At 42.4% G+C, this 22,590-nt stretch overlaps 1 protein-coding gene and 1 pseudogene across 6 annotated transcripts in view; both read left to right on the forward strand.

The window, feature by feature from the left end:
• The window catches only part of IDE (insulin degrading enzyme), a 136,723-nt gene that overhangs the window by 81,746 nt on the left and 32,387 nt on the right, over positions 1 to 22,590 (forward strand). For all 5 annotated transcript variants that reach the window (XM_017963113.3, XM_017963110.3, XM_017963112.3 and 2 more), the window contains exons 10-13: positions 28 to 108; positions 1,643 to 1,746; positions 16,911 to 17,013; positions 21,161 to 21,283. In XM_017963113.3, coding sequence (XP_017818602.1) covers positions 28 to 108; positions 1,643 to 1,746; positions 16,911 to 17,013; positions 21,161 to 21,283 — 411 coding nt within the window. The remainder of the gene's footprint in view (positions 1 to 27; positions 109 to 1,642; positions 1,747 to 16,910; positions 17,014 to 21,160; positions 21,284 to 22,590) is intronic.
• LOC101008298 lies at positions 18,627 to 19,586 on the forward strand (annotated as a pseudogene). The gene has a single exon (XR_002524374.2). The product of XR_002524374.2 is annotated as a 60S ribosomal protein L6 pseudogene (transcript).

The following is a 22,590-nucleotide window of genomic DNA, read 5'->3' on the forward strand; positions in this document are numbered from 1 at the left end:
TCTAATTGGATTAATTTTCTATTTTAGGACTTGAATGCTGTTGCTTTTAGGTTTAAAGACAAAGAGAGGCCACGGGGCTATACATCTAAGATTGCAGGAATATTGCATGTAAGTTTGTTATTTTACTGTATACATTGCTGTGTAGAGTATTTCAGCAATCTTGTATATATTATTTTCAGTAATAAGTGAATTATTGAAGCTGAGGTATAAAACTTTAAACTTTGTAGCAACAGGGCAAATGTTGATGTCAGGATATGTTTAAAATCTTAATTTTCATCCTGAAATTTATTTTCTGTAATATTTTTGTTAAATTTGCATTTTGCTTATTGACTTTAAATATATTTCAGTTCTGTAGCATGTCAAGTGCTACTTATGTGAAAGCTATTGTTTACTTTTTTTTAATTTCCATTGCTACCATCCTAGTCTGAGCTATCATGATTTCTTGCTTGGGCTACCATGATAGTCTTTTACCTGGGATCCCTATTTTCCTCTTGGTCCCCATTGTAGTTTATTTTTCCAGCCTCGTGATCTTTTGAAAACTAAAATCTGAATGTTTCACTCCTCTGTTTAAATTCCTTCAGTGGTTTCCCAACAGAGTTGGCATAAAATGCAAAATTTTCGTTGGCCTACAAAGTGATGTGGCCCCAGCCTATCTGGCCATCTTCTATACCACTGTCCAGCCCATCTCTCCCATTTGCATTCCACTCCAACTGTACTGGCTCTCTAATTTTCAGACATTAAGTTTATTCCTCCCCCATTGCTATTTTCTCTACATGAAACACTTTTCTATCTGATCTTTGCCTGGCTAGATTCTTATCATTTGAGTCTCCCCTCAGATTTCTTCTCCTCAGACCTTCTCTGACCTCCCAATCTAAAATAATGCCCCTCCCCCTTTTTTATTGTTTTCATGGCACCTCTCACTAAAATTACAATATTTGTTTATTGTCTGCCGCCCTCCCAATTACAATGTCTGTGCACTTCTTGGAGGACAAAGGATTTCATGTGTCTTACCTACTGTTTTATCCATAGTGTGTGGAACAGTGCCTGGCACAGAGTAGATGTTCATTAAATATTTATTGGATGAATGAATCAGTCAGTGTGGAAGCTGCTCTTACCAATACTGGAAGTTGCTCTTACCAAAAAGCATCTTCTGCATTGTTTTTCTACACTGGTCAAAAATATAAGCCATTTTTTTCCCACAACAGTTTCCCAAATGTTTGTCTAGTATGTTTCATAGAAATTTAGGAAATTCTGTTCATAAAAATGTGTATACTTTATATTAAAAAATGCTGTAGGTGTCAGCATTTTATTACCGAATTTTCTTCATTAACAAGTACTCAATTTTTGACCAGAAATATTCATGGTTTTCCATGAAAGAAATGTGATTTTGCTCTCTCTAATGGAAGTATGTTTGGAGATTAACAGTATATTTGGCAGAATCATCAAACAATGTGGTAGGAAACTGTTTAACAATGTGGTAGGAAAGAGAAAACGATTTAGGGCCACAGAAAATTTTTCCAATGGAGTAAAATTTAATTGAAGGGAGAAAGGGTGTACAGTAATGAATTTAATGTGTTACATATCTGCTTTAATAAACTATGTAGTAGCTATATGTATTTATTTATATTTTCCTTTTTAAAAGTATTATCCCCTAGAAGAAGTACTCACAGCGGAATATTTACTGGAAGAATTTAGACCTGACTTAATAGAGATGGTTCTCGATAAACTCAGACCAGAAAATGTCCGGTGAGTCACCATACAGATTTTACTATTATACACTAAAGTTTCAATAGTGATTAGAATCTGAAAAAATTTGAAATTTTGAATAAAATGCTTTTAAACATTTTATCAAGCATGATTATAAAAGTAGAGAATAGTATAATGAAGCAACACCAAGCTTCAACCACTGATACATGGCCAGTCTTTTTTATCCATCCCTCTTCAGTCATCCTCCTTCCACCCTAGATTATTTTGAGGCAATATTTACAAAAGATGAGGACATTTTTTTTTTTTTTTTTTTTGAGACGGAGTCTCACTGTGTCGCCCAGGCTGGAGTGCAGTGGCGCGATCTGGGCTCACTGCAAGCTCCGCCCCCCGGGTTCACGCCATTCACCCGCCTCAGCCTCCCAAGTAGCTGGGACTACAGGCGCCCGCCACCACGCCCGGCTAGTTTTTTGTATTTTTAGTAGAGACGGGGTTTCACCATTTTAAAAAACAAATATAATGTTATTATCATAAATAAAATAGAATAATAACCTGTCTTAACCTGACTTTATTCTAACTCAAACTCCCAAAGTATCAGCCCACCTATCTGGCTCATATAAGCAAGTGAAGACACCCTCTTTTACTTAAGCCACAGTAAAGATTACAATCTCAGAATCCCCCTGATTGACCAGTGGTTAACCAGGAAATCAAAAGTCCAAACTCTTATAGCAGCAGAGATATTCTTGCTAGAGGAAAGTAGTCCCTAAAGTGCCTGTGAGCCACCACATGATATTCCTCCCTTAAAACTGAATTTCATATATGTTTTCTAAAGTCAAATGATGGAATATAATTGAATGATACGTTTTACATTTTTAATTTTTCTCCTCTGTTGGGGAAGTATTTTTGAAATCCTACTGGCAATTTGGTGATTAAGTAAATAAGTTTTGGCCTGGCGCAGTGGCTCACGCCTGTAACCCCAGCACTTTGGGAGGCCGAGGCGGGCAGATCACGAGGTCAGGAGATCCAGACCGTCCTGTCTAACACGGTGAAACCCCGACTCTACTAAAAACACAAAAACAAAATAATCCAGGAGTGGTGGCGGCGCCTGACAGGGCGAGACTCCGTATCCAAAAAAAAATAATAATAATTAAGTTTTTTGGAACAGGTTTTTTTTTTTTTTTTTTTTTTGAGACGGAGTCTCACTCTGCCGCCCAGGCTGGAGTGCAGTGGCCGGATCTCAGCTCACTGCAAGCTCCGCCTCCCGGCTTCACGCCATTCTCCTTCCTCAGCCTCCCGAGTAGCTGGGACTACAGGCGCCCGCCACCTCGCCCGGCTAGTTTTTTGTATTTTTAGTAGAGACGGGGTTTCACCGTGTTAGCCAGGATGGTCTCGATCTCCTGACCTCGTGATCCGCCCGTCTCGGCCTCCCAAAGTGCTGGGATTACAGGCTTGAGCCACCACGCCCGGTGGAACAGTTGTTTTATGAATAAGACCAACAATGTGATAGAACTTTCTGAAGAAAAAATCTTTTGGGGCTTGGCATGGTGGCTCCCACCTGTAATCCCAGCACTTTGGGTGGCCAGGGTGGGCGGATCACCTGAGGTCGGGAGTTCAAGACCAGCCTGACCAACATGGAGAAATTCCGTCTCTACTAAAAATACAAAATTACCCAGGTGTGGTGGCATGCGTCTGTAATCCCAGCTACTCAGGAGGCTGTGGCAGGAGAACCGCTTGAACCCGGGAAGTGGAGGTTGCTGTGAGCCAATATCATGCCATTGCACTCCAGCCTAGGAGACAAGAGGGAAACTCCGTCTCAAAAAAAAAAAAAATCCTTTTGACAGAACTGTACTGTCAGAGTCTTTTCCTAGTTACCATTGTTTTAACTTTTCCAGACATATTATCAAAGATTCATTAGCTATAATTGCATATATATGACTTGCACCATACTGTTTAGGTTGAGAACAATAATTAATGTCCTCTAATGTTCAGGTGGGCTTGGCCTATCTATTGTGACTCCTAGGTGGTTGGTGGAGTCGGGTGATTTTCTTCTAGGAAATACTATTAGCCAGATTTTACCTGACCTCATGCTAGGATTCAGCTAAATATTCTATTTTTTGGGGAAGCCAAGGCAGGAGGATCACTTAAGCCTAGGAGTTTAAGACCAGCCTGAGTAGCATGGTAAGACCCCATCTCTATTTTAAAAAGTTTTAGTGATTTTTTATATTATGATACAGTGTTTGGGTGAGTACAAATAATTAGCTTCAAGAACAATTTTTTATAGAGATAGGGTCTCACTGTATTGCCCAGGTGGATCTCAAACTCCTGGCCTCAAGCAATCCAGTTTAGCCCCCCAAAGTGCTGGGATTACAGCCGTGAGCCACATGCGCAGCCTATAATTTTCTTTTCTTTTTCTTACTGAGCCTAGAATTTTTAAATTGGAATAAGATACCATGGTTTTGAGGTTTAAAAAATGTATTAAGGGTCAAAATTTAGAAATCTTTTTCAATGAAAATAATGTGAAATTATTTAGAAATTAAATTTCCGGTTTGAGGTACCCAGTAGGTTACAATGTTTCCTATGCAGTTTCTTGCCAATATGTCAAGTCCCCATTCATTGCCTAATCCTTAATTACTCAAAAATTGATTATGATACAGAAAATCATACTAAAAAACTAGAAGTTACCAACAGCTGTGAATTCACTAGAGATTGGTTAGTTGATCATTCTGCCTTTAACAGCAAATGCTCTTTTTCAACTCTAGATAATTTACTGAGGAATTGAAAAATGAAGAAATCTTTCGTTTTCCATTCAATGAACAACAGATAAAGTTGTGGTTTTTTTGTTTTTTTGTTTTTTTTTTTTGAGACGGAGTCTCGCTCTGCCGCCCAGGCTGGAGTGCAGTGGCCGGATCTCAGCTCACTGCAAGCTCCGCCTCCCGGGTTCACGCCATTCTCCTGCCTCAGCCTCCCGAGTAGCTGGGACTACAGGCGCCCGCCACCTCGCCTGGCTAGTTTTTTTGTAGAGACAGGATTTCACCGTGTCAGCCAGGATGGTCTCGATCTCCTGACCTCGTGATCCGCCCGTCTCGGCCTCCCAAAGTGCTGGGATTACAGGCTTGAGCCACCGCACCCGGCCAGATAAAGTTGTAGATTAAATATTTGTATACGCTAATATGTTAAGTTATTCATGCCTGACATAGTCTAGTGGGGGATGGCGAGATATAGTTCACATAATTTAAATGGTTTAAAGTGATATATACACTGATACACAGGGTTGCGTATGTAGGAAATCCTAAGGAATCTACTTTCGCCTGCAAAAATCTAGAACTAATAAGTGAATTCAGCACAGTCACAGGTTGCAAGGTCAATATACAAAAATCAATTGCATATCTATATATAGCAACAAAAAAATAGAAAATTAAAAGAACTATTTACAATAGCAACAAAAGCATAATATTACTAGGAATGAGTTTAACCAAAGATAAGCAAGACTTCTACATAAAAAACTAAAAACAGTAGAAGAGAGCAAACAGTAGCCAAGAAAAATGAAAAAAGACTTAAATAAATGAAGAAGCATACTATATTCATACATTAGGAGACTTGATATTATTAATATGTTAGTTCTCTCCAATCTGATTCATAGACTCAATGTAATCATAACCCAAATCCTGGTAGGCTGTTTTTCTTCTTTTGATTTATTTATTTAGAGACAGGGTCTTGCATTGTCACCAAGGCTGGACTCTAGTGGCGGGATCATAGCTCACTGCAGCCTTGACCTCTTGGGCTTAAGTGATCTTCCTGCATCAGCTTCCTGAGTAGCTGGGACTATGGGTGCAAGCCACTATACCTGTTTAATTTTTTTTTTTTTTTTTTGAGATAGAGTTTCACTCTTATCACCCAGGCTGGAGTGCAATGGTGCGATCTCGGCTTACTGCAACCCCGCCTCCCAGGTTCAAGCAATTCTCCTGCCTCAGCCTCCTAAGTAGCTGGGATTACAGACACCCGCCACCACACCTGGCTAATTTATTTTAGTAAAGACGGGATTTCACCATGTTGACCAGGCTGGTCTCAAACTCCTGACCTCAGGTGATCCGCCCACCTCAGCCTCCTAAAGTGCTGGGATTACAGGCATGAGCCACCGTTCCGGGCCTTTTTTCTTTTTTCTTTGTTTTTTTAGATGGAGTCTCGCTGTGTCGCCAGGCTGGAGTGCAGTGGCACAGTCTCGGCTCACTGCAACCTCTGCATCCTGGGATCAAGCGATTCTCCTGCCTTAGCCTCCCTGGTAGCTGTAACTACAGGTGCGTACCACCATGCCCAGCCAATTTTTGTATTTTTAGTAGAGACAGGGTTTCACCATGTTGGCCAGGATGGTCTTGATCTCTTGACCTGGTGATCTGCCTGCCTTGGCCTCCCAAAGTGCTGGGATTATAGACGTGAGCCAACGCACCCGGCTTGTTTGTTTATTTGTTTAATACAGTCTTGCTCTGTTGCCCAGGCTGGAGTGCACTGGCGTGATCTTGGCTCACTGCAACCTCCTCCTCCTGGGTTCAAGCAATTCTCATGCCTGAGCCTCCCAAGTAGCTGGGATTACAGGCATATGCCACCAATGCCCAGCTAATTTTTAAATTTTTTCGTAGAGAAAGAGTCTCACTATGTTGCCCAGATTAGTCTCGAACTCCTGAGCTCAAATGATCCTCCCACCTCAGCTTCCCAAAGTGCTAGGATTACAGGCATGTGCCACTGCACCTGGCCTTTTTTATTTTTTAAATTTTTTTTATTTTTTTCTGAGATGGGGTCTCACTCTCGCCCAGGCTGGAGTGCAGTGGTGTGATCTCAGCTCACTGCAACCTCTGCCTCCCAGGTTCAAGCGATTCTCTTGCCTCAGCCTCCTGAGTAGCTGAGATTACAGGTGTATGCCACCACGCCCGGCTAATTTTTGTATTTTCAGTAGAAATGGGGTTTCTCCATGTTGGTCAGGCTGGTCTCAAACTCATGACCTCAGGTGATCCGCCCACCTCGGCCTCCCAAATTGCTGGGATTACAGGCATGAGGGCATGAGCCACTGTACTTGGCCAGTCAGTTGATTTTATTTTTGACAAGAGCATCAACATAATTGAGAATGGAAAGTCTTTTCAACAAATGGTGCTGTTCTACCAGCTGCATATCTATATGAAAAATGATGAAACTTGACCTTTACCTCATACTATTTATAAAATTTGAGATAGATCATAGACCTAAATATAAGCACTAAATCTATAAAACTTCCAGAAAAAATAGGAAAATATCTTCAAAACCTTGGCCGGGCGCGGTGGCTCAAGCCTGTAATCCCAGCACTTTGGGAGGCCGAGACGGGCGGATCACAAGGTCAGGAGATCGAGACAATCCTGGCTAACACGGCGAAACCCCGTCTCTACTAAAAACACAAAAAATTAGCCGGGCGAGGTGGCGGCGCCTGTAGTCCCAGCTACTCGGGAGGCTGAGGCAGGAGAATAGCGGGAACCCGGGAGGCGGAGCTTGCAGTGAGCTGAGATCTGGCCACTGCACTCCAGCCTGGGCGACAGAGCGAGACTCCGTCTCAAAAAAAAAAAAAAAAAAACAAAACCTTGAGATAGGCAAAGATTTCTTGGATAGAACATGAAAAGCAGTAACCACTGACAAAAACACATTGGCCATGCACAGTGGTTCACGCCTGTAATGCCAGCATTTTGCAAGGCATAGAGGGAGGATTGCTTGAGCGCAGGAATTCGAGACCAGCCTGGGCAACATGATGAAACCCCATCTCTAAAAAAAATATGCAAATTAGCAGGGTGTGGTGGTACATGCCTGTAGTCCCAGCTACTTAGGAGGCTGAGGTGGGAGGATCGCTTGAGCCCAGGAGGTGGAGGTTGCAGTGAGCCATGATCATGCCACTGCACCCCAGCCTGGGCAACAGAGTGTGGCCCTGCCTTAAAGTAAGGCTGGGCGCTGTGGCTCATGCCTATAATCCTAGCACTTTGGGAGACTGAAGTGGGTGGATCACCTGAGGTCAGGGGTTCAAGACCAGCCTGGCCAACATGGTGAAACCCCGTCTCTACTGTAATCCCAGCTACTTGGGAGGCTAAGGCAGGAGAATCGCTTGAACCTGGGGGCCAGAGGTTGCAGTGAGCCAAGATCACGCCACTTTACTCCACCCTGGGCAAAAGAGTGAAACTCCATCTCCAAAAAAAAAAAAAACACATACACACTGATAAAATGGACATCATCAATATTAAAAACTGCTCATTAAGTGATATATGCATTTACTTACATGATTGAAATACATGGAAGAAAAATACCCAGAACACACACTAATTTTTACTTTACTTGCCACACTAATTTTAATTTACTTGCCTCATTTAGGCAAGTAAAACAATTTAAATATTTGTATTTTCCTCAGTGTACTTATATATTCCGGGGGGAAAAAAATCAACCTAAATCTGGTTGAATTTTATCATATATACCTTCTACAAATAAAACCTCTTACCAACATGAGGAGGAAGAGCTGTAGATTTACTAATAGAACTTATTAGACAATCTGTTTTCCAGGTTCAAGCAATTATCTTGCCTCAGCCTCCCAGTAGCTGGGATAACACGCACCCGCCACCATGCCTGACTAATTTTTGTTTTTTGTTTTTTGAGATCTAGTTTCGCTCTTGTTGCCTAGGCTGGAGTACAATGGCGCGATCTCGGCTCACTGCACCTCCGCCTCCCGGGTTCAGACAATTCTCCTGCCTCAGTCTCCCAAGTAGCTGGGATTACAGGCTCCTGCCACCACGCCCAGCTAACTTTTTGTATTTTTAGTAGAGATGGGGTTTTGCCGTGTTGGCCAGGCTGGTCTTGAACTCCTGACCTCAGGCGATCCACCTGCCTCAGCCTCCCAAAGTGCTGGGATTGCAGGTGTGAGCCACCATGACCGGCTTGTTTTTGTTTTTGTTTTTGTTTTTTTAAGTAGAGACAAGATTTCACCACGTTGGCCAGGCTGGTCTCAAACTCCTGACCTCAAGTGATCCACCCGCCCTGTCCTCCCAAAGTGCTAGGATTATAGGCATGAGCCACCATACCCAGCCTCACTAAACAATCTTTAAGATTCCTTCCAGTTACTAGTTTTGTGTGGTTTTATCACCTACTACTAGTCATGAGATCTTGGATACATAATTTTTTTCCTTCAACGTTTATTGAATCACTTATGTGAAACCTCAGAGTTGACAGTCCTGAAAGGGGGACTTGTGAAAAGTTAACTTTATATAATGTCATGAATACTGGCTCTCATTTAATTTCCTTGAACCCTGCTCATCTGCAAAATGGGGATAGTGCTTTATATGATGTAAAATGTTTTAGCAAAGTCAAAAAGTGTTGTACAAACACAAGCTAATGCTATATTAAAGGTATACCATATAATAAGGTTGTGCTTTTTTTTTTTTTTGGTAAGAAAAAACCATGATTTAAATTCTAATTCTTGCTGCTCTAGAGCCAGTAATTGACTCAACAACACTTTGTAGGAGTGCATTTGCTGGAGCATATGTTTTACTTTTGAAATTGCATATTTCTAAATGTGATACCTTATGCAATTAGAGTTAAATACCTCTTTTTACTCTCACATTTAAAGAGAAAGCACTTTTCCTCAACAGGATTGGTCTCTGTGACTGTTACAATTGTAACTGCAGTAGGTCAGTGATACATGGTGCAAAACAACCTGGGATAATACTGCCAACTGCCAGGCCAGACTAGGGTGGCTCAAGGGTAAGATTACCTTCTTTAATACCCACTGAGACAAGTTTAACATTGCAACCAGGTAGGGAAATAAACAGGACACTCTTAAGAATAAAAGGAACCTTAGAGGCCATTTAATCCAACTCCTGTTAGGTATACACTTGGCCCTCCATATCTGCGGGAGATTGGTTCCAAGACTCCCATGGATATCAAAATCCAAGGTGCTCAAGTCCCTTATGTAAAATGGTACAGTATGGTACTGTGTATCTGTTCTGTAGTATCCCAGCTAAGTAGTTACCAGCTTCAGTTTAACCTCTTCCAAGGATGGGAAACTCAATATTAAGGTAGCCAGTTTCATTTTTGCCAGTCCTAATTGTTAGAAAATTATTTTGAATTTTGAGACTTGATGACTTGTTCAAAGGTGTTTACCTATTATTACTCTATGATCATTGTCACCCAGCTCCCCTGATCCTATCATTTGGTGCCTGTTTTACCATATTAAATCTACAAAAATAGCTATAGAGTCTTTGTCATGTGCCTTCCTTTAGTCATAAATAATTCAATTTATTTGGGAGAAGTTATTCTTGGTTAATCCATGAAAGTCCTAGTGGTAACAACGGACTTCTTGTCTAAATGTTTGGCAGTCTGACAGTTAACTGTAGAATATTGTCAGGGATCAATGCCTAATTTACTGGCTTCTGGTGTTCAGGCTTCACTCCTTTTTTCTTTTTGAAAGTTACAGCATTTGCCCATCTCCATCTCCAGTTTTCTGCCTCATCTCGTGTTCTCCAGCATTTCTAAAAGATGTTGGACAATGATTCTGTTAGGATTTGGTAGTGGCATAAGCATTAGAAATTGTGACTCATCTGTATTTGGAGATGTAATTTCTCTTTTTTAATTTTTATTTTTTTTCAGAGTCTTGCTGTGTTGCCCAGGCTGGAGTGCAGTGGCACAATCTCGGCTCACTGCAACCTCTTCCTCCTGGGTTCAAAGGATTCTCCTGCCTCAGCCTCCCGAGTAGCTGGCATTACAGGCACCCACTACCACACCCAGCTAATTTTTGTATTTTTAGTGGAGATGGGGTTTTACCATATTGGCCAGACTGGTCTTGAACTCCTGAACTCAAGTGATCCACCGGCCTCGGCCTCCCAAATTGTTGAGATTACAGGCGTGAGCCACCACACCTGGCCAGAGAAGTGATTTCATACTTGGCTCATTCACCTATCTTCAACTCCTTTTTTCTGTGTTTGGTCCACCTTTACAGTTAAAAGACCCATGTTTCTTTGAAAGACAAGGTAAATAAGAGAGGGGAGTAGTCCTGCCATCTGTTAACATGAGATTAACTGATTACATTTTGCTATAGGTCATGTGTCCTATTAAATTATGAGTTTCTTCTAAATAGGAACTGTATTTTGTCTTTCCCAGAATTTGACCTGGTAAGAACTCAAAAGTTGACTGAATTTTCTCAACTTTAAGCCTTATCTTTCTTGACTTTTTTCTTACTTTAAGAAACACTTTAGTCCAGGCGTGGTGGCTCACGCCTGTAATCCCAGCACTTTGGGAGGCTGAGGCAGGTGGATCACCTGAATTTGGGTGTTTGAGACCAGCCTGACCAACATGGTGAAACCCCATCTCTACTAAAAATACAAAAATTAGTCGGGCATGGTGGCAGGCACCTGTAATCCCAGCTACTCAGAAGGCTGAGGCATGGAAATCGCTTGAACCCAGGGGGTGGAGGTTGCAGTGAGCCACTGCACTCCAGTCTGGGGGATAGAGCAAGACTCTTTCTCCCCCCCCAAAAAAAAACACACACACACACACACACACTTTAAAAAAATGGTTTTTAGCATTTTTCACGAGCCTCATCACTATTTAAGTATGATTTTTGAGTCTCATCAATAGATTTTTTTTTTTTCAACCTTCTGTCTTCTCTGTGTATCCTTTAAAAATCTAATTTGATATCATGATAGTGTAGAATTTTACTAGTGGAAGGAGAGAGTTCATCTAATTTCAATCCCTATTTAAAAATTAATGAGGCCGGGTGTGGTAGCTCACGCCTGTAGTCCCAGCACTTTAGGAGGCCAAGGTGGGTGGATCACCAGTTCAAGACCAGCCTGGCCAACATGGTGAAACCCCGTCTCTATTAAAAATACAAAAGGCCGGGCGCAATGGCTCATGCCTCTAATCCCAGCACTTTGGGAGGCCAAGGTGGGCAGATCATGAGGTCAGGAGTTTGAGACTAGCCTGGCCAACATAGTGAAACCGTGTCTCTTCTAAAAATACAAAAATTAGCCAGGCATGGTGGTGTGTGCCTGTAGTCTCAGCTACTCAGGAGGCTGAGGCAGGAGAATGCTTGAACCCAGGAGGCGGAGGTTGTGGTGAGCCAAGATCACGCCACTGCACTCCAGCCTGGGCAACAGAGTGAGACTCCGTCTCAAAAAAAAAAAAAAAAATTAAAAATTAATGATACTGAGGTTTAGAGAGGCTAAATGGCTTGTGCCTAACTTAGATCTATAATTTTGGCAAGATTTCAAAGAAAGTGATTCAGAGTATCTGCCAGAATCCCAGTTTCTTATTGCCAGGTCTGTGCCCTTTCCACTAATTCTGTTTGAATTAATCACAATTACCTATGAAGCCTCTTCTCATTCTTTGGATATCTTTTCCCTTTTCTTTGTCAGGGATCATTTGTAAAAATCTCAAGAGAATTTATTATTTGGGAACCATATTGCCTTTTAATGTCTGTAGTCAGGAGACCTTTTGTTTCCAGGTGAGTTCCATCCAGCTTCGACAGCTGCATTCCCTCCAAACATTTTTAAATGTACTTGAAGTCAACAGCATTCATTCTAGCCCACTGCTTCCTTTTCTTGCTGTTGTAAGTTTTAGTATGAAAAGGTTGTGTTTTTTCATGTTTCATTTTTAAATTTCTTTCTTTTTCTTTAATTAGAGACAGAGTCTCACTGTATTGCCCAGGCTTGCCTTGAACTCCTGGGCTCAAATGACCCACCAGCCTTGGCCTCCCAAAGTGTTGGGATTACAGACTTGAGCCACCGTGCCTGGCCTGTTCTCTCATTTCTAAGGATCACATCATTACCATATTGGCAGCCTTTTCTTCCCCCACACTCTAGCCACATTAAAAAAAAACTGGGCTGGGCATGGTGGCTCACACCTGTAACCCTAGCACTCTGGGAGGCCAAGGCAGGAGGATTGTTTGAGCTCAGGAGTTTGAGACCAGTCTGGGCAACATGGTGAGACCTCCTTTCTACCAAAAAAAAAAAAAAAAAAAATTAGCTGGATATGGTGGTATATGCCTATAGTCCCAGCTACTTGAGAGACTGAGGCAGGAGGATCACCTGAGCCCAGGAGTTCAAGGCTGCAGTGAGGTATGATCACACCACTGTACGAGATCCCGTCTCAAAAAAAAGAAACCCTATTTTTCATATAATTAGATTTTCAGCAGATGGTCTAAAGTGCTCCAATATTTGTACTAGTTTTTCTCAACTGTCTGCGGTTGTGTATACCATAGGTATCTGTACTTCAATTATTGTTTTTCTCCTAATTCAAGTGCTCTCCCCTGTACTTTCACACTCTGGTTCATAGGTGTCTATATGGGTTTGATGTGTGTATACTCTGTCTCTACCATTATTTTCTTCCCTGTCTTTATTTATTACATCATACATTCCCTTTCATTGTATATTTCAATCTTGAATTCGTTAATGATATACTAACTGTTGGTCTGAAAGTATCTATTTTTGTTAGTCTGGTATTTGATCTGTGCCTAGTCTGAGGAACTGTGCTTGTCTGTTTCCTTATAATAACATTTCACATGTTACCCGTACACCTCACTTTGGTATATAGCTATCCAAATCCCTAAAGACTGTACTTGATGGGTCTGCCTTTTTCCCCTCCTTTTTTTAACCTGAGCATTACTGCATAGCCTTCAGTGTCTGCTTTCTGTGTCAGATAGTCATCCTCCAGAGCATCTGGCTTGGCAGCTTGTTTACTTTCTCAGAACTGAGTTTAAGGTTTTCTTGTTTCAGAGGGCAAGTCCACTCCAGCCTGGGTGTCAGAGTGAGACCCTGTCTCTAAAAAAAAAAGAAATCAAGTGTTTCATGGAAGAGTAGATGAGAAGACCATCTACCAGATTCTTCTACTTAATGTGTTTTTTAGAAGTCTCCTTGAGAATCAATCCATTCATTCTCTGAGAAATCAACAAAAGTGGCAGCCCGAGCTCCTAGGCCTGAGTCTGCATAGGCTCTATCATGTATTGAATGCCCTTAAGAGATACCATACAGGCCGGGCGCGGTGGCTCACGCCTGTAATCCCAGCACTTTGGGAGGCCGAGGTGGGTGGATCACAAGGTCAGGAGATCGAGACCATCCTGGCTAACACGGTGAAACCCTGTCTCTACTAAAAATACAAAAAATTAGCCAGGCGTGGTGGCAGGCGCCTGTAGTCCCAGCTAGTCGGGAGGCTGAGGCAGGAGAATGGCGTGAACCCGGGAGGCGGAGCTTGCAGTGAGCTGAGATGGCGCCACTGCACTCCAGCCTGGGCAACAGAGCGAGACTCCGTCTCAAAAAAAAAAAAAAAAGAAGAGATACCATACACTTTTCATACAGCTATATGATTTCTGTGAACTCTACACATACAACTCAAAAGGGATTCTTGAACTACCAACATGCATCACTTCCTTCTGGATGCAATAATAGAACTCTTTGATCTGTCAAACCGTATGATTCCTCTGTATCTTTCTGTGGAACATATTTCTTATTTAGCATGTTTTCTAGAACTGGTAGTGGTTAGTGGCAGATAGGCCAGATCAGAAACACCTACAGCTGGAGGATTAGTCAGTCATACTGACAGGTGAGTCAGCTTGCTTTAGGATATCTACCAAAAAGCAGATAAGAAGACCAAGTCCAGTCAGCCAGGTAGAATATTTTGTCTAGAATGTATAAAAAATAGATGGGGCCGGGCGCGGTGGCTCAAGCCTGTAATCCCAGCACTTTGGGAGGCCGAGACGGGCGGATCACGAGGTCGGGAGATCGAGACCATCCTGGCTAACACGGTGAAACCCTGTCTATACTAAAAAATACAAAAAAAAAAAAAACTAGTCGGGCGAGGTGGCAGGCGCCTGTAGTCCCAACTACTCAGGAGGCTGAGGCAGGAGAATGGCGTAAACCTGGGAGGCGGAGCTTGCAGTGAGCTGAGATCCGGCCACTGCACTCCAGCCTGGGCCACAGAGCGAGACTCCATCTCAAACAAACAAACAAACGAAAAAAAAATAGATGGTAGTTCACACTACTAGCGTTGAAGTTGGGGAGGTTCTACAAGGGCCAGGTATTTGGAACAGAGACTGGGATTCTCAAAATGGATGAGTATCATCAGAGGGGAGTTTCGATTGCAAGTACTAGGCTTTCAGCTGTGAGGCCAACATTCAGAGGCTAGAATCAAACCTCTAGGGGGATAGGTGAGAACAAGCAGGAACAGATATGGACCTAGTTATTTGAATTGGGAAAGGGAGAAGTGGAAACAATAGCAGGACTGACTTTACACCACGTTGCCCAAACTAATTGGCTAGAATTCCTTGACCCATAAGATTCAAAATAGGACTGGTCCCAGCCTGTGGTTGAGTCCACTGGTGGGGGTGTAATGATTCCAACTTCAATGATTAAAAGGTGGTAGAGGCAGAGTGTCCCTGATAGTGCTCTACAGGGATGGCTTAGAGTTCCACTGGTTCTGAACTTCTTTTGCTCCTCTAGTCTTGTCATTTTTTGTTCACTTATCTTTTGACATCATTTTATCTCTGCCTTCCCTCCTTGAACACTTTTTTTTTTCTTTTCTTTTTTTGTTTGAGACAGTCTCACTGTCGCCCAGGCTGGAGTGTAGTGGGCAGTCTCGGCTCACTGCAAGCTCCGCCTCCCGGGTTCCCGCCATTCTCCTGCCTCAGCCTCCCAAGTAGTTGGGACTACAGGCGCCCACCACCACGCCTGGCTAATTTTTTGTATTTTTAGCAGAGATGGGATTTCACCATGTTAGCCAGGATGGTCTCATCTCCTGACCTCCTGATCCGCCTGCCTCGGCCTCTGAAAATGCTGGGATTACAGGCGTGAGCCACCATGCCTGTCCTTGAACACTTTTTTCCGTCTGACTTCTCTTCTGGGCTGTTTCTACTGTCGCATCAAAAAAAGCTTTTAGACTGGCTCACACCTGTAATCCCATCACTTTGGGAGGCTGAGGCAGGCAGATCACCTGAGGTCAGGAGTTCAAGACCAGCCTGGCCAATATGGTGAAACCCCATCTCTACTAACAATACAAAAATTAGCTGGGCATGGTGGCAGGCACCTGTAATCCCAGCTACTTGGGAGGCTGAGGCCAGAAAATTGCTTGAACCCGGGAGGCAGAGGTTGCAGTGAGCTAAGATCACACCATTGCACTCCAGCCTGGGTGGCAAGAGCAAAACTCTGACTCAAAAAAAAAAAAAAAAAAAAAACCAGGCATGGTGGCAGGCGCCTGTAATCCCAGCTACTTGGGAGGCTGAGACAGGAGAATTCTTGAACCCAGGAGGCAGAGGTTACAGTAGTAGACATTTTTTGGTCTTGTCCCTTTCTCCCCTAGTAGCAGGAAGGCCTGTGTATTTGTAGTAGATATATTTGATGCCAGTCTCTGGCAGGAAAAAAACATAGAGCAGAAATGTAGCAAGCAATAATAAAAGTTTCTTGGGTATGTGTGTCACGTTTTTAAAATATCTTGATGAGCCAACAGGTTTTGTTAGTCATTCCTGTTATCATTCCTGTTAATTCTGCACCTGAGATATTCCTAGGAAGGAGTACTTTTTTGCCTTTTTTTTTTTTTCCCCAAGAGAAAAAGTTTTGATTTGTCACCCAGGCAGGAGTACAGTGGTGTGATTCTAGCCTACTGCAGCCTCAAACTCCTGGGCTCAAGCAATCCTCCCACCTCAGATTCCCAAGAAGTTGGGACTACAGGTGCATGCCACCCTACCTGGTTAATTATTAAAATGTTTTGTAGAGACAGGTCCCACTATTTTGCCCAGGTTGCTCTTGAACTCCTGGGCTCAAGCGATCTTCCTGCCTCAGCCTCCTAAAGTGCTGGGATTTCAGGCATGAGCCACCACATCCACAACTTCTTTGCTTTTTTTAAGGACTGTTTTTTAACTGACCTTGTTATATTTTTTCCCCCAGCTACTCTTCTTTTTAAATTTTAGTCAGTAGCAACCTAGAGGAATCTCCTGTGAGCACTTTTTCACACTGAAAATAATGGACTATAACTAAAGGATAACAGGGACTATGATCAGAAACCTCTATTCTTATATTGCTTGTTTGGACTAAGCCTTACAGGATTTGCTGGGTCTTAAGAGGCCCAGCACGTTCTTGGATATTATTTATATTGTCCTGAATCAGGTTCTTTAAATTTATATATACAGTGTGAGTTTACAGGGTTTTTTTGTTTGTTTTCTCTATCTCTAGGGTTGCAATAGTTTCTAAATCTTTTGAAGGAAAAACTGATCGCACAGAAGAGTGGTATGGAACCCAGTACAAACAAGAAGCTATACCAGATGAAGTCATCAAGGTAGGGTTAGCTTATCTGTGAATAAGCCTGTGAGGAATCAGAAGGACATTGCTTCCTAGATCCACCAACTAAGACCGCAGAGTGTGGAAGACTGATGACCTAGTGTTGTCTGTACCATCCTAAGAGAAATCAATAAGTAGATAAGGAGCTGGAGTTTAGCCTTTTCATGAAGACATGATACTCTAGCCACTTTCTCATGTGTCTATCAAACCACCAGGGTTGTGCCTCATGCCATAAAAGGTAACTGAAGTGCAGGGTACACGGGCACAGGCAGCAGAAAGGCAAGAAGAGATGGAAGTAGGAAGCATGAGAGACCAATGCAAGGGCTCCAAGGAGCTCACAGTCTTGCTGTGAACACAGGCTGAGAGGAGGCTCTAGGATTCATACCATGTTCACTTCAGGAGGTGCTATGTTTTATGCCTCATGTTATAGCACCGTTCTTTTTGTCAACATAGGGGAATTATGATTTTCAGAACAGGTATGTTAAGACAATATTTTGTCCCATTCATCAGTAGTCAGGATTTTGCTTGTGAATGTTACCTACTTATCTAGTACTTTTTCTTTCTTTCTCTTTTGATTCTCATTGGCTATGTGCCTTTGAGATTGGCTCCATTATTCCTAGGAAAAGACCAGAAAACTTTACTGACTAGATTCTAGCTAAACTCGAGTAATGGACATTTTAAAAATGTACCTGTGTAATGACATACAAAAAAGGAATTAGTTTAAGAAAGAAAATCATCACTGATACTTCACAGCTCTCTGACATATTCATAATACAGAAGGAGATCATTGAAGCCCCCCAGTGTGTGAAAATGTCCATCTCTCTAAACTGTGAGGAAAGCTGATCTTCCATGAATTAGTGCTGGGTCTGAAATAGTCCTAAAACAAGAAAGAATCCCCATGTTCACCAGATTCTGACCAGAATAAACCTGCCCTGAATGGGCTTTTTTTTTTTTTTTTTTTTTTTTTGAGATGGAGTCTTGCTCTGTCACCAGGCTGTAGTACAGTGGCACAATCTCGGCTCACTGTAACTTCCGCCTCCCGGGTTCAAGCGATTCTCCTACCTCAGCCTCCCAAATACTGGGACTATAGGCGCATGCCACCACGCCCAGCTAATTTTTGTATTTTTAGTAGAGACAGGGTTTTACCATGTTGGCTAGGAAGGTCTCAATCTCTTGACCTTGTGATCCTCCCACCTCAGCCTCCCAAAGTGCTGGGATTACAGGCGTGAGCCACCATGGCTGGCTGGGAATTTTTTAAGAACACATCTCTCTGGGAACTCAGTAGTGAAATTACTTATTAAGTGTTTCCTAGTCCCTACTATTCAGCTGTTCTGGAAACCTAAGATACCACTTAGGAAATATGGCCAACTTGCCCAGTGCGGAAAGACACAAACACAGGAGCTAAGATAGAACCGTAAAATCTGCAAGGCTGTGCCACACCAACTAGAGATCAAATTACTGAATCCAGAAATCAGAATTATTGACAATCGGTTTTTGTTGTTGTTGTTGTTTTTTAATAGACAGGGCATTGCTCTGTTGTCCAGGCTGATTGCTTTTTTTTCCTGGCCAGTTGCTTTTTTTTTTTTTTTAATGATGAAAAGCCTTGATAGACCGGAAGCCGAGACCTTAGTTCTCTTTCCCATCTTGCAAGATGGCGGGTGAAAAAGTTGAGAAGCCAGATACTAAAGAGAAGAAACCTGAAGCCAAGAAGGCTGATGCTGGTGGCAAGGTGAAAAAGGGTAACCTCAAGGCTAAGAAGCTCAAGAAGGGGAAGCCCCATTGCAGCCGCAACCCTGTCCTTGTCAGAGGAATTGGCAGGTATTCCCGATCTGCCATGTATTCCAGAAAGGCCATGTACAAGAGGAAGTACTCAGCCGCTAAATCCAAGGTTGAAAAGAAAAAGAAGGAAAAAGTTCTTGCAACTCTTACAAAACCAGTTGGTGGTGACAAGAACGGCAGTACCTGGGTGGTTAAACTTCGCAAAATGCCTAGATATTATCCTACTGAAGATGTGCCTCGAAAGCTGTTGAGCCACGGCAAAAAACCCTTCAGTCAGCACGTGAGAAAACTGCGAGCCAGCATTACCCCCGGGACCATTCTGATCATCCTCACTGGACGCCACAGGGGCAAGAGGGTGGTTTTCCTGAAGCAGCTGGCTAGTGGCTTGTTACTTGTGACTGGACCTCTGGTCCTCAATCGAGTTCCTCTACGAAGAACACACCAGAAATTTGTCATTGCCACCTCAACCAAAATCGATATCAGCAATGTCAAAATCCCAAAACATCTTACTGATGCTTACTTCAAGAAGAAGAAGCTGCGGAAGCCCAGACACCAGGAAGGTGAGATCTTCGACACAGAAAAAGAGAAATACGAGATTACAGAGCAGCGCAAGATTGATCAGAAAGCTGTGGACTCACAAATTCTACCAAAAATCAAAGCTGTTCCTCAGCTCCAGGGCTACCTGCGATCTGTGTTTGCCCTGACGAATGGAATTTATCCTCACAAATTGGTGTTCTAAATGTCTTAAGAACCTCATTAAATAGCTAAGTACAAAAAAAAAAAAAAAAAAAAGAAAAGCCTTATAAATTAGGTTCAACAATCAGTGGCCTGTGATGTCTCCCACTTAGGTTTTGGAACTAGGACAGGGAACAGATCCAGCCTACAGGTTGTGTGAATCCCAACCTAAATCTCAACTGTGTGTGTTTTTTTTGTTTTTTAGACGGAGTCTTGGACTGTTGCCCGGGCTGGAGTGCAATGGCGCGATCTTGGCTCACTGCAACCTCTGCCTCCCAGGTTCATGTGATTCTCCTGTCTCAGCCTCCTGAGTAGCTGGGATTACAGATGCACACCACCACACTCGGCTGATTTTTGTGTATTTTTAATAAAGATGAGGTTTCACTATGTTGGCCAGACTGGTCTCAAACTCCTGACCTCGTGATCCACACATCTTGGCTTCCCCAAGTGCTGGGATTACAGGCGTGAACCACTGCATCTGGCCTCAACTTTGTTCTTAACCTTACGCTTGAACTACTGGTTCACTTAAAAGTTCACATGATCATCTGGGAGAGGTATGGGCCAGTTCTTAAGAAGTGCTGAAGGCCGAGTGTGGTGGCTCATGTCTGTAATCCTAGCACTTTAGGAGGCTGAGGTGGGCAGATTGAGATCAGGAGTTTGAGACCAGCCTGGGCAATACAGTGAAACCCTGTCTCTAATAAAATACAGAAATTAGCTGGGTGTGGTGGTGCACACCTGTAATCCCAGGGAGTTGGAGGATGCAGTGAGTGAAGATCACGCCACTGCATTCCAGCCTGGGCAACAGAGTGAGATTCTGTCTGTAAAAGAAAAAAAGAAGTACTGAAGTGAGGCTGGGCATGGTGGCTTACACCTGTAATCCCAGCACTTTGGGAGGCTGAAGTGGGTGGATCAGTTTAGGCCAGGAGTTCAAGACCAGCCTGGCCAACATGGTGAAACCCCATCTCTACTAAAAATATAAAAATTAATCAGGTGTGGTGGCACACACCTGTAGTCCCAGCTACTTGGGAGGCTGAGGCACGAGAATCGCTTGAACACAGGAGGCGGAGGTTGCAGTGAGTTGAGATCATGCCACTGCACTCCAACCTGGGCAACAGAACAAGACTCTGTCTCCGGAAGAAAAAAAAAGAGAGAAGTACTGAAGTGAAAGACACCCCCTTTAGCCTGGCTTTCAGGCCATACATGGATATAACTTAGTATAGCTGAAAGTATGGCTCTTATATAAATGACCTATTGTCTAGCAGTTGTGGGAATATATTCCTGGGCAGATTATTCTCCATTATTTAAAGAGCTAGAATAAACATGATCTGCATATGGACCAGTCAGCTTTCCTGTGTTCCATAGTCTCAGATTGTTCCTCAGCTGGTCATTTTGGAGATGTGGAGAGGAAGAATAGATATATGAGCACAAAATCTTTACTAGTACTAGAAAGACCGACTCAAATTTCATGAAAACCGCTCAATAGATTTGGTAGTACCTCCTTTATATATGATGGAAAACAATGCTGTGTGACATCTGTGCACTTAATACTTGCCCATATATTGAGCAGAGATACTATTTTAAACTCTTAAATCAGGCTCTTACTGCATTTGTGTGTTTCATTACTCATCCAGAAATGGCAAAATGCTGACCTGAATGGGAAATTTAAACTTCCTACAAAGAATGAATTTATTCCTACGAATTTTGAGATTTTACCGTTAGAAAAAGAGGCGACACCATACCCTGCTCTTATTAAGGTAATATGTTTGAATCAGTGATTTTAAATTGGGGGACAGACCTAACACATGGGGGACTAGAGAAATGATTTCTTACATTTGGTACTATGTTGATTTGGGGGGGCTCACATACTGATAGATGACAAAAAACCTGCAGAAAGAATAACTACAAGAAATATTAGAAGGTTGAAAATATTAAAGCAAGCAAACTAAACAATGCAGAATCTAGGAAATTGCTTTCTTTATAGGAGAAAAAAGTAAGTCTCAGCTGTAACCATAAGTCTGTAGAAAGGTCTGTGCCTCTTTTCCATGTCTGCTGAAGACCCAATAAGGAAGTAGGTTTGTGCTGCATCGTGGACATTAAAGATAAGAAAGGATCTCTACAGCCTGAAAGAGAGCAAGTCCAGGGGTAGCTGTTGGATTTCCTGCCCTTAAAAACATTCATTATGACATGGTGACTATATTAAATTAATGGAATAATAAACTAGTGCGAAGTGCCGTGGAGAAGTAGGGTTCCCTCCCCCTCTTTTTCAGACTATCCTTTTCATGCCATTGTTTCAGAACTTGAGTAAAGTATGTAAAAAATTGTATCAAATTATTACAGTACATTCTCCCTTCTAAACATATTTCTTCTCCCTTCTAAACTGTTTGTAAACTGATGACTATAGGCACACACACACATCTTTCTTTTTATCTTCTTCAAATGACCTGACATTTGGAAGAATTTAGATGAGTTCAGTGAGATAACAATCAGTGTTTAGGAACATGAAAATGTGTCTTAAGCAACTAGATTGTTAATGAGGCAACCTTTTTTCTTTTTTTTTTCTTGTTTTTTCTTGTTTTTTCTTTTTTTTTGAGACAGAGTCTTGTTCTTGTTGCCCAGGCTGGAGTATAATGGCATAATCTTGCTCACTGTAACTTCTGCCTCCCAAGTTCAAGTGATTCTCCTGCCTCAGCCTCCCGAGTAGCTGGGATTACAGGCACCCGCCACCACGTCCAGCTAAGCTTTTGTATTTTTAGTAGAGACAGGGTTTCACCATGTTAGCCAGGCTGGCCTCAAACTCCTGACCTCAGGTGATCCACCTGCCTCGGCCTCCCAAAGTACTGGGATTACAGGCATGAGCCACCGCGCCTAGCCCATTTTTCTTTAAAAATGACATTTTAAAGAGTTTTCTATTAGCTTATGCAAAGAGAAAGCTCATTTACCCCTCCTGTTTTTTATGTATTGTTTTTATTTATTTATTTATCTATCTATCTATTTATTTATTTTTGGAGGCAGGGTCTCTCTGTTGCCCAGGCTGGAGTGCAGTGGTGGGATCATAGCTTAC

The sequence above is a fragment of the Papio anubis genome, chromosome 11, assembly GCF_008728515.1.
Source record: "Papio anubis isolate 15944 chromosome 11, Panubis1.0, whole genome shotgun sequence".
Taxonomy (NCBI): domain Eukaryota; kingdom Metazoa; phylum Chordata; class Mammalia; order Primates; family Cercopithecidae; genus Papio; species Papio anubis.